At 44.8% G+C, this 12,105-nt stretch overlaps 1 protein-coding gene and 1 long non-coding RNA gene across 26 annotated transcripts in view; one reads left to right on the top strand and one right to left on the bottom strand.

The window, feature by feature from the left end:
• Positions 1–11,452, top strand: part of R3HDM1 (R3H domain containing 1) — a 149,796-nt gene extending 138,344 nt beyond the window's left edge. For 13 of the 21 annotated variants that reach the window (XM_077273051.1, XM_077273055.1, XM_077273060.1 and 10 more), the window contains 8 exons: positions 1,764–1,921; positions 2,026–2,177; positions 2,254–2,357; positions 2,530–2,702; positions 4,906–5,050; positions 7,249–7,334; positions 7,644–7,728; positions 10,503–11,452. In XM_077273051.1, the coding sequence (XP_077129166.1) occupies positions 1,764–1,921; positions 2,026–2,177; positions 2,254–2,357; positions 2,530–2,702; positions 4,906–5,050; positions 7,249–7,334; positions 7,644–7,728; positions 10,503–10,870 (1,271 nt within the window). In that variant the 3' untranslated portion in view covers positions 10,871–11,452. Of the gene's footprint in view, positions 1–1,763; positions 1,922–2,025; positions 2,178–2,253; positions 2,358–2,529; positions 2,703–4,905; positions 5,051–7,248; positions 7,441–7,643; positions 7,729–10,502 lie in introns of all 21 variants that reach the window. The other 8 variants (XR_013217840.1, XR_013217838.1, XR_013217839.1 and 5 more) reach the window with 2 other exon arrangements.
• LOC143784608 (uncharacterized) overlaps positions 1–12,105 on the bottom strand; it is an 86,781-nt gene that overhangs the window by 67,744 nt on the left and 6,932 nt on the right. For 2 of the 5 annotated variants that reach the window (XR_013217848.1, XR_013217845.1), the window contains 2 exons: positions 7,107–7,241; positions 3,860–4,024 (listed from right to left, as the gene is read on the bottom strand). This is a non-coding gene — a long non-coding RNA (uncharacterized LOC143784608). Of the gene's footprint in view, positions 1–3,859; positions 4,579–7,106; positions 7,242–12,105 lie in introns of those variants that run through there. The other 3 variants (XR_013217844.1, XR_013217843.1, XR_013217846.1) reach the window with 2 other exon arrangements.

Here is a 12,105-nt window from a genome sequence, read left to right as displayed (position 1 = left end):
AAAACAAGCCCTCAAATGTCTATGTGCAAAATAAAAATAAGAGTTACAGCTCTGAGAAGGGCAGGAAAAAATGGAAAATGGCCCTGTCGTGAAGGGGTTAGTTCCTGTAGAATGGAGCAGCAGAGCTCGTTCTCGATCACCAGTCCCTGCGCAGGAGGCGACGTACGTAGTGGTCACGATGGTTGTTCTGACCCTCGCTTTTGTCGCATTTTCAATGTCTACGCTGCTTTGCCCTTCAGATGTAAATGAGGGAAATGTAACTTACCCTTGTTATGTAGATGACTTCTATGTTATTTCTGCCTTTTCGGACGCCTTTTACAATCTTCTCACAATTATTGTTCGGCATTTAGCAGAGAAGTCGTTGAATGCAGCAGTAAATGTTCCCGTTCGGCCCTTTGTTCTGGCGGCGGTGGCCCTTTTATTGCTGAACTCTTTTGTGCTTTTATTGAAATGTAAATGAAATTCTCTTGTAGCGCGGAGCTGAAAGCTCGGCTCTCATGTCATGCGCCGCTGTACAGGGAGCGTTACTTGAAGCGAGCGCCTCTGCTGATGCGCGGCGGGGAGCATTTGTTCTTGGAAAGGGCTCAGACGGAGAATTAAACCTAACGAGAGGCTTTCACTGATCTGTTATTTTTCCGCTCATACACAATTGGATCTGGGAAGGTTGGACTTCGGTCTTCTGGTGGTGAAAAGACTCAATGTCTTTCTATAGCTGCAGGCGTTTTAAATTATATCCTAAATATTTCCATTGCAACACGGTGGGTGCAGTTATGATCCCCAGAGTAATGACTGTAGTGGTGGCTCAGACTATGGTACATCTGTGCTTGATATTACCGCCATAGTGCAATTTGACATACATATGTGTCCTCATTTGTAGCGCGCGTCGGGGTGGTGTCACACCTGATACTTCCTCACTAACTTCTTAAATAAAACTTAATTTTTTAACATTAATATTACCAATTTATAGTGTCTACTGAAGGCTCTAGAACAATGTGAACAGGATCTAAAATATGTATAAAATCTGGCATCAAATCAGTGTCGTAGTGTGGGGTACCGACGGCTTGGGCAAGCAAGCATTGTGCCCCCTAACCCAGTGCTAGGGCACACTGGGTGCCCATAATTGACAGAGTGCTCCCTTTTAAAAGTATTGATGCCCCCTACATTAAACATTAATAATGCGTCCTTTGTATCACCCTCTGCAAAAAAAAGGTTCATGCTCGCGTAATCCAAGCAACCAAGTCGTCTTCTCCTGCAATTAGATCTCGTCGGCAGAGACTGCACAAGGCAGTGACATATTAATGCGTGCGTCAGGACCATCAGGATGTAGAGCGGTGGGGCCTATGGCTTCGCTGCTCCACCACAGGATCCATCTGTATCTGTATAGTTCTCATGTCGCTCGCTCAAGATTCTGGGGAAACCGGCCAGGAATCCGGAGTTTGTGCCCTGCCGTGGGTTTTCAGCATTAGTGATGCCACTTTTGAGCCTCACGCACCCGCCCTTATTGCCCACTTTTGCCACACCACTGCATTTGTCCTAAAATAATGACTGCAAACATGACTTCCTGCAGAGGAAAAGGCCTAAATTACGTCAGTCAATGGGGATGAGGTGCAATACCAAACGCAAACACTGTTTTTGCCAGAACGCAGCCATGTTTCTTTCCTTCTGCACAACCCCTTTAAGGACGGCTTGAACTGTCAGTCATGTGCTCCTTGACTTCTTGCACTGAATCCATGATCTGATTATTTTTTTTCTTTTCATTCTAGCTTATCCTGCAGTAATGCCCAGCCAGCAGCCGACCTACCAAGGCATGGTCAATGTGCCGCAGCCCCAGAATCAGACGCTGGTCAGTGGGCAACATGGCAGCATCGCCAGTCCCATCCAAGGTGTCATGGTGCAGTACTCCTCAGTGCCCACGTACCAGGTAGTGCCAGTCATGCCGTGATAAAGCCTGTGCACGCACCGTACCATCCTACACCAGATGGCGGCTTTACGACCTGTCATAACCTGGCGGCCTTGTTTTATTAGGTTCCCGTACGGCAAGGCTCCCAGTCTGTGCCACAACAGCCATATCACCAACAGGTGCTCATTCCTAACCAGTCCCACCAGGGGCCCATAGCGACCACGGGGATGCCGGTCTACTACAGCGTCATCTCGCCAGGACAGCCGAACAACCTGAGGTACGGACGGTCTATAACCCCGCACTCGGATTATATACCACATGGACCTTCTATAACTGCGTGTCCAACTTCACAGCTCCTCCGTGGGGTACATGCAGCATCCAGGATCTGACCAGGTGCAGTTTCCAAGGGCGACATCTCCTTGTAGCTCTCAGCCGCTGCCAGGTCCTCAATGTGCAGGTATACAGTTATAGCCTTTCTTTTTTTTTTTTCTTCCTCCTTTGCTATTGCAGTTCAGCCTCATGCACCAGAATGGGATGAGCTGCAATATCAGGCACTGCCTCTTCTTCAGGAGTGGCGCTGTTTAGTTTTGTTTTGTTTTTTAATTGTTTTTCGATTTTTTTTTTTTCAGCAATACCAGCACCGCCCCCTCCTGGTGGAATGGTAATGATGCAGCTCAATGTTCCTAACAACCCGCCACCTCAAACACATTCACCTCCTCAGTGGAAGCCAAATAAATATTATTGTGACCACCAGAGGGCTCATAAAGCGGCCGAGTATGGGAGCCTGGATCATCCTATCCATGTAAATAGTGGGGGGATGTGTGTGTTTGTTGTGGGTGGGGGGTGTATGTGCTTCCCTGGGGGGGGATACATGGGCCTGTCTGGGGGGGGGGATGTATGTGTTTGTTGGGGTGGGGGGTGTATGTGCTTCCCTGGGGGGGATACATGGGCCCGTCTGGGGGGGGGGGGGATGTATGTGCTTGTCTGGGGGGATGTATGTGCTTGTCTGGGGGGGATACATGTGCCTGTCTGGGGGGGGGGGGATGTATGTGCTTGTCTGGGGGGAATGTATGTGCTTGTCTGGGGGGGGATACATGTGCCTGTCTGGGGGGGGGGATGTATGTGCCTGTCTGGGGGGGGGATGTATGTGCTTGTCTGGGGGGGATACATGTGCCTGTCTGGGGGGGGGGATGTATGTGCTTGTCTGGGGGGGGTGTTTGTGCCTGTCTGGGGGGATGTATGTGCTTTTCTGGGGGGGAATGTATGTGCTTGTCTAGGGGGGAATGTATATGCTTGTCTGGGGGGGATGCATGTGCTTTTCTGGGGGGATGTATGTGCTTGTCTGGGGGGGGATGCATGTGCCTGTCTGGGGGGGGATGTATGTGCTTGTCTGGGGGGGATGCATGTGCTTGTCTGGGGGGGGGAGGGGATGTATGTGCTTGTCTGGGGGGGATGCATGTGCCTGTCTGGGGGGGATGCATGTGCCTGTCTGGGGGGGGATGTATGTGCTTGTCTGGGGGGGGATGTATGTGCTTGTCTGGGGGGGATGTATGTGCTTGTCTGGGGGGGTGTATGTGCCTGTCTGTGGGGATGTATGTGCTTGTCTAGGGGGGGATTTATATGCTTGTGTGGGGGGGATGCATGTGCTTGTCTGGGGGGGAATGTATGTGCTTGTCTAGGGGGGAGATGCATGTGCTTCTCTGGGTGGTGGTGGTGGGGGGGTGCATGTGCCTGTCTGGGGGGATGTATGTGCTTGTCTAGGGGGGATGCATGTGCTTGTCTGGGGGAATGTATGTGCTTTTCTGGGGGGGAATGTATGTGCTTGTCTAGGGGGGAGATGCATGTGCTTCTCTGGGTGGTGGTGGTGGGGGGGGTGTATGTGCTTGTCTTTGGTGTTTTACCATTTATTGTGAACCATCTGTACATTTTGGAAATATTTCCTGTTCAGCACCGGCTTACCTTTTTATTTCTCCCATCCATTCAGAGTTGCTTCCTAGCGCAGCCAGGTGTCTTGTAGTTGATTGTATTTGTAGTCGGGGCCAACCAAATAAAAGTGCCTTGCTTCTATAAAAGCATGATGTTGTCTGGTGTCCAAATTAAATTACCCACTTTGACCACATGACACTTCAATATAAATGCCAAAATAAATTATTTATAGTGCTGCCGCCAATTTACACTGCGAAAATATATATATATACGCCATACAGAGCTCAAAAATACAATCATACAGTGAATAAATAAAATTATGCACAGACTTAAAATCAAATTAATATTGGTGGTCACAAGCTTTTGTTGCCCGTCCATCATTGGCGCCTCCTTTGCCCATTTCCCACAAACCAAAGGGCTTATTGGCACGACCATATGGCGGCTTTATTTTATGTGTCGTGTTACAGACACAACTCCCAGTTGGACCGCCGGTCTCCTGACCTGATCTAACCTCATGGGCATATCTGTTAGGAGCAGACGCGGGATTATGGAGGGCAGTGCCAATGTTATATTTGTTTTCAGAGTTTACAATAATTGAAAGGGCTTATTCTATGCAGCGAGTAGGAGATCAACTTTTAGCTGCAGGTTGGCGCCATTTATGTTCTTGCGTGGTGCATAAAGATGCGGGTATATCCACAGGATGCGCCATAGATGCGGTCCCACCCACACTTGTCTGGACCCCCTCGTTCTGCGGGTTCTCCCACCTTGTACACAGATCATTCATTGGACTTTCATAGGAGTTCCAAAAACAACCCAGGAAACTTGATTGATTGTACTGGAAATCTTCATCGGCAGCGGCTGTAGCACTAGGTAGGACGGGGCTCACGCATTTTAGAAGTGGGTGCATGCTCCACCACTGAGACTCAGGCATTTAAGGCATAGGCTGTGGATACATCCTAAATCTGTAAGAAGATCCCTTTAAGGGGCTAGTATATGAAGATACAGGCTCACTGTGACGATGCGCTGCAGCCTACCCCGACGACTGTATATAAGTTTGTGTTTCTGGTCCTCTCTTGCAGCATAGCTCACATCTAAGCAGTCCCATCACTTCGCCCAATCAGTCACCGGTTCCCGTCCAAATAGCCAACTTGAAAAATATCCGCCCTGGTTTAACTCCTCTCCCTCTAGTTCCACATTTTTCTAGACCGTTTGCTCCAGGACAAGGTAAAGTTATCATATAAGTTTCTCCTAGGTGATTGAGTAGTTATAAACCTTTAAGGTGTGTGCTGCTGTTGTTTTTTTGTTTTTGTTTTTTTAAGTTTTTCAACTTTTTAATATACTTTTAGTTTTTGCAATATCTTAGCTTGCTGTCAGGGAATGGAAATTTGTGGTTTGCATCCAGAGATCTTCTCTCAATGATTCTATCCAGTCTGGCAAAGCACAAATCTTTCTCCTGTTACAATGTATCAGTGCAGGTAAAAAAAATGTAAAAGTCCGGTACAGTACTCTCTGCTCAGCTGATTTTAGTAAAAACGACACTTGAAGAATTTTGGTGACTGCTTAAATGGTATGGAAAAGAGAATCCACATAAACAGTGGAGTAGTTTGGTAAATACATTACTTTAATTTTACTTAATTATGAGTTTACTGTCCAAACCAGATCTGACTTACAGATTGTTATTGGAAACTGTTCAGTGACTCCACCAGCAGAATAGTGAGTGCAGCTCTGGAGTATAATACAGGATGTAACTAAGGATCAGTAATGTAATGTATGTACACAGTGACTGCACCAGCAGAATAGTGAGTGCAGCTCTGGGGTATAATACAGGATGTAACTCAGGATCAGTAATGTAATGTATGTACACAGTGACTGCACCAGCAGAATAGTGAGTGCAGCTCTGGAGTATAATACAGGAGGTAACTCAGGATCAGTAATGTAATGTATGTACACAGTGACTGCACCAGCAGAATAGTGAGTGCAGCTCTGGAGTATAATACAGGATGTAACTCAGGATCAGTAATGTAATGTATGTACACAGTGACTGCACCAGCAGAATAGTGAGTGCAGCTCGGGAGTATAATATAGGATGTAACTCAAGATTAGTAATGTAATGTATGTACACAGTGACTGCACCAGCAGAATAGTGAGTGCAGCTCGGGAGTATAATACAGGATGTAACTCAGGATCAGTAATGTAATGTATGTTCACAGTGACTGCACCAGCAGAATAGTGAGTGCAGCTCTGGAGTATAATACAGGATGTAACTCAGGATCAGTAATGTAATGTATGTACACAGTGACTGCACCAGCAGAATAGTGAGTGCAGCTCGGGAGTATAATACAGGATGTAACTCAGGATCAGTAATGTAATGTATGTTCACAGTGACTGCACCAGCAGAATAGTGAGTGCAGCTCGGGAGTATAATACAGGATGTAACTCAGGATCAGTAATGTAATGTATGTACACAGTGACTGCACCAGCAGAATAGTGAGTGCAGCTCTGGAGTATAATACAGGATGTAACTCAGGATCAGTAATGTAATGTATATATACAGTGACTGCACCAGCAGAATAGTGAGTGCAGCTCTGGAGTATAATACAGGATGTAACTCAGGATCAGTAATGTAATGTATGTACACAGTGACTGCACCAGCAGAATAGTGAGTGCAGCTCTGGAGTATAATACAGGATGTAACTCAGGATCAGTAATGTATGTACACAGTGACTGCACCAGCAGAATAGTGAGTGCAGCTCTGGAGTATAATACAGGATGTAACTCAGGATCAGTAATGTAATGTATGTACACAGTGACTGCACCAGCAGAATAGTGAGTGCAGCTCTGGAGTATAATACAGGATGTAACTCAGGATCAGTAATGTAATGTATATATACAGTGACTGCACCAGCAGAATAGTGAGTGCAGCTCTGGAGTATAATACAGGATGTAACTCAGGATCAGTAATGTATGTACACAGTGACTGCTTCAGCAGAATAGTGAGTGCAGCTCTGCAGTATAACTCTGGCTCAATAAAGTATAAATAATGTAATGTATTTATAAAGTTACTCAACTTTCTTAAATTATATAAGATAACGTGTAAGATTGTATGGTGATATCCAAAGATAAAGAATACTCCTCCCAAAGCTGTATTTCCATTTCTCGAGGTGGGGGGGTTTCTTTATATTATTATAATTATTATGTGAGTCTGTAAAAAGTAGAATTTCCCGGGAAATATAATCTTACTGCCTTAGTTGGAAAATATTTTCGTCACAATTGTACTTACTACATTGTTCAGATTTTAAAAGAAGCGATGGAGACCTAGTAACAATCTCCCTGTTTTGCTGCGTGCGTGAATTCTGCTTTTTTAGTTCTCTGATCACCGTCGTCTTATTTATTCCTCTCTCTTGTTCCCTTTTTCCTGGCAGGTGATACAAGATATCCGTTACTTGGTCAGCCATTACAATACAATGCTCCTCAATTAGTACACGGACATATAACAACAAGTCAACAGGTTTATAATCGTGTTCTTGATCCTACATTTCACATCTAGGATATAATGAAGACATCTCTTTAATATAGATACATAGGCTTTTCTCCAGGGATCCAAGTGACTGGGGGTAAAAGAATGAATGTTTTCATATTTCTTATATGCCAGATAATATGCAATCACATGGGCACATAGCTGTAGATACAGATCTAGACAATATTTTACTGTAAATGTAGACATCGTAGACTCAATAATATCTGCCAGTTTAAAAAAGAGAAAAGAAAGAGAAAGAGGGGAGAAAAAAAAAAAGAATCTCATTTGTGCATGTTCCAGGGTCAGTCTGGACACAGACATGGAAATCGAGGCAAAAAAATGGCCAAGAAAGCTGCTTCCACAGACCTCTCTGCAGGTGAACCTGGTACGTTGTTGTTTTATAAGTACATATTTCATTTTCTTTATTGATCTTCTTAATATTTTAATTAAAAAATGTAAAAAATATCCAACAGCTTCATATATGCAGACCTATGTGTTTCTATGGTAACAGACTACAAACAAACCACTGTAGTCGGATCCTGCAGGAGTGGGCTACTCTACTCCCTTCTGCCCTTTTATAGGACAACCTACAGGTATTAAAAGAGGGGAACAATGGATGATAATGGCATACAAACTCGGGATCAGACTACTTAGAGGGGTTTCAAGTCTAAATGTCCTTTATAATTGTGTACTGTTTGGTTCTACATTTTGAAAATTAAAAATCTATAACATGACACTATGCTGGTCTCTTATTCCCCCCCCCCCCCATGTAACTTAATCCATAATCTTAACCACAGTCCCTTATTAACATTTCAGGGTCTCATCCCCTTCCTTAAAGGGGTTGTGGAAAAAGCAAAATTTAGCCAGAGAAGGGAAGAGATAGAGGGAAAACAAGCGGGTCGGAAGGAGAATGTAAATGATTGGCCACTCCAAGGGGGCACCGAACACATCTCTTTAACCAAAAAGGCTTTAGGGACCCCTATTCTTGTGATTGTGGTCTCATTCCTCCTATGGTTAGAAGCGTACACAATATCCCGTGGATAGGTCAAAAATTATTAAAGGGACTGTACCAAAATCTAAATTTGAGTTCCATGATCCACAGTAACGCCTCCTCCAACGTCATCACATGTCCATAAACTCCCCTGTGGTGCTCCTGTCAAGAGGATCACAGTAACACCCCCATTTTGGATGACCTGACCCTTTATATGTCTATTCCAGGAATTACATTTTGCAAAGTGCCGAAACTTTCTCCAAACACCCGTTATAAATTAATGTGAAGTCGGAGCAGGGTATCGGGGCAATTGACCCTGACCAATGGGAAGATATAATCTCTTTGATCCCCTAGTTGTCCACCATTGAGGCCCAGAGACTGTCATCACCATTGTACTTACTACATTGGATGTATAAAACTCACAAATTCCTTCATTAAATAGGGGCGACACCAGATGACTTGTGCCCAAGATGCAGGGTTGGTCTAGCCGATATTATACACATGTTCTGGGTATGTGGTTCAGTTGGGAATTTATTGAATCAAACCTTAAACTATGTAATTTATGTGTTTAAGCTTAAAGGGGTTGTCCACTATTAGGACAACCCCTTCTTGATTCAAATGTTTGGCCCCATTAAATAATAAAACCTAAACTTGCTTGGTGCCATTCCCGCGGTGTCAGCACTCGCTCTCCTGTGGCTACCGTGCAATTGTGCACAAGGCGCCAGCGCCCAATCAGCACTGGCGTCACTGTCTCCGCCTTCAGACAAAAAGGAAGAGGAAGTTTGATTTCTGACTTCCTCTTCCTGCTCAATTTGACAGGAGGCGGAGACAGTGATGTCAGCGCTGATTGGGCGCCGGCGTCGTGTGTCACAGTAACAGAACGGGAGCTCCAGGGTGGAGAGCGAGTGCCGACACTGTTGGAATGGCGCCGGCACAGGAGGAGAGTATAAGCTTTATTATTTTATGGGGCCAAGCGAGGGGTATAAGAAGAAGTTGTCCAAGCAGTGGACAACTTCTTTAAGATCCCAATACAACCTGTAGTATGCATCCTGGGTTTTGGTAATGAAGTAACGGAAGACAGAATTGTAAGGGTGGCGCGTAAAATGACTTTATGGCAAATTAGCGAAATCATAGCAGCGCACTGGCTGGACGGGCACCACCAAGACTTGGAGGATTTATAGAGAAATTGCAATTAGTTATACGTATATAGAAAAAACGGAGAGCTTTGCATAAATATTGTAAAATATGGAAGGTTTGGAGAATTCATCACAGTACATCCATTTTATCCATGTCGGGCTGAGCCTACTTAGTCATCCAGGTGTTTGGTCCATGACTAGTCTTCTTACCACATCAATGTGAAATGTTTAAGATTGTCTTATAAGATCGGCTCCTGATACAAGAAGAAACAAAAGGACTCTTAGGTGTAGCCGTCTTCTCTGTGATGGATGTTTATTTCCATGTAACAACACTTTCTGTATAAGGCTACGTTCACATTTGCGTTGTGCGCCGCAGCGTCGGCGCCGCAGCGCACAACGCAAACAAAAACGCAGCAAAACGCATGCACAACGCTGCGTTTTGCGCCGCATGCGTCGTTTTTTTCATTGAATTTGGACGCAGCAAAAATGCAACTTGCTGCGTCCTCTGCGCCCCGACGCGGGCGCCGCAGCGACGCATGCGGCGCAAAACGCAAGTGCGCCGCATGTCCATGCGCCCCCATGTTAAATATAGGGGCGCATGACGCATGCGGCGCCGCTGCGGCGCCCGACGCTGCGGCGCTGGCCGCAAATGTGAACGTAGCCTTAGTAAAAGTCAATGATGGTCCGCTATGTATATGTTGGGATTTACATTATCCAAGGACGGTCGTGGGGGCGGTGGGGGGTTATCAGGGTTTTGCTGTTTTTGGTTAATGTATTGTTAAATAAAAACCTTCAATAAAAACTTATCTGATTAATAAAGAAAGAGCGAGAGGAAGAACTTTCTTTTTTGGCAGCCATCAAATCTAAGCCTCCTTGATGTATATATGTAGATAATGGACATGTATATAACAGCCTTTATTTTGGGGCTATATATAACAGTTCATGCAATTTATATATGTAGATTACTCACATGAAATATCTGTCCCGGACCATGACCGATCTATCTAATCCTTTATGTCTCCTCACTTACAGTTGTTGGGAAGGTTTTAGAAATCACAGAACTGCCTGACGGAATTAGTCGCAAAGATGCAGAAATGCTTTTTGGCGAACTCTTTAAAGTAGGTGCTAAAATTCGGTGGCTCCGGGACCCTCGATCACAACAGACCCCGCATCCACATTACCAACACTACTGCGGGGGCGGGGAGAGCCAGACGAGTACTGAACATGGCAGCCCCTCTTCAGACTTGGCCTCCACCTACACCATCGTGGCCACCTTCCCCACCGTGTCGGCCGCTAAGAGTGCACTGAAAGATCACAATAACCTAATGAACAAGTTTAGACTGAGGACGAGCAGAAAACCCTACGACCTTCACATCCTCGAAAGGGCAAGCTCTCAGTAAAAGAAAGCGGGGGCGTCAATGCAACGTCCGCCTTCGTCACGCTAAGATTGGCTTTCGGAAGTATTCGCGGAAACACGGACTACAAGATCATCCTGCAGAGAGGCCCCCGTCAGTAGGACAGACCTACCCACGTCCCACCCTTCCCCTTTTATAGCCTGTTTGTTTTATATTTATATTTCTGTATCGGACCCAAAGTGCTCTTGTACAGAAAAAAAAATGTTGTTCATAATGAATGCCCATGTCGAAAAGAGAAAAAAAAAAGACAAAGAGAAAAAAGTCTGTTTTCTACTTTTCCTTTTTTTTTTTTTTCCTAAGCCAGCACTTTGTCATCCACTTTACTAGAAAAGGGTGGGAAATTTATTGCTGCACTTGAAGAAAAATCTATATACATAGATATATATTATTATAATAATAGACCTATTACTGTTTTGAAGAGAAGTCTGGTCCTCCCCTACCCGCCCCCCGTCTTCCAAGGGGATGCTGTTAAAATAACGGACCCTCTTCACTGTGCCCTTCATAAGTTATATACATTAAGGCTTTGTGAAAGTTCATTGTAAATAAATGGTTTCTCACGAAAGTCAATTTTTTCTTTAGGTGTGGTTTAATTTTTTTTTACTTCTAGTTTGCATGTGACCAGCAGACAAACATAAAATATAAAATTCTGGCTGCCTAGAGCGACCACTAGGGGGGGCTCACTGCATAATGTTTTACATTTCAGTTTACAGGGGTTGTCCAGGTTTGGGATGAAAAGTCTGCACTCACTATATGACTGTAAACTTATGACTCTTCATGGCATGTTCAACACATGCTGTCCGAATTCTCTGTAGTTGATGGTGAGAGCGAGCGGTCATGAGACAGGAGAATCCGGACCGAGTGACTGCAGACTTTTATTCCAAACCTGGACAACCCCTTTAAAGGAGTAGTCTCAATTCCCAACATAATATCCTGCAGTTGTCCGATAGATGCTGGTCCAAAATTAGAGGACCTGTTTCTAGGTCAAAAGTGGCCAGTTTTTGCTCTGATTTTATTCCTTTTATTAATTTATTTATTCAGCGCTAATTTGTATGGCCTTTAGAAGGGGCGTGGCTTACAGGATCCTCTGGGGCGTGTCATTAGGCTGCTCTGCATAACTACCTTGGATGCAACAAAGGTAAGGCCATAAAAATTCGCACTGATTAAAAAGTCACATATCTTTGGGATCACATGGCGGATTTTGAACCTTTCTTCCTTAAAAA

This window comes from Ranitomeya variabilis, chromosome 7, assembly GCF_051348905.1.
Source record: "Ranitomeya variabilis isolate aRanVar5 chromosome 7, aRanVar5.hap1, whole genome shotgun sequence".
Taxonomy (NCBI): Eukaryota; Metazoa; Chordata; class Amphibia; order Anura; family Dendrobatidae; genus Ranitomeya; species Ranitomeya variabilis.
The sequence above is the reverse complement of the archived record's forward strand: the minus strand, read 5'-3'. Positions and strand labels throughout refer to the sequence as shown.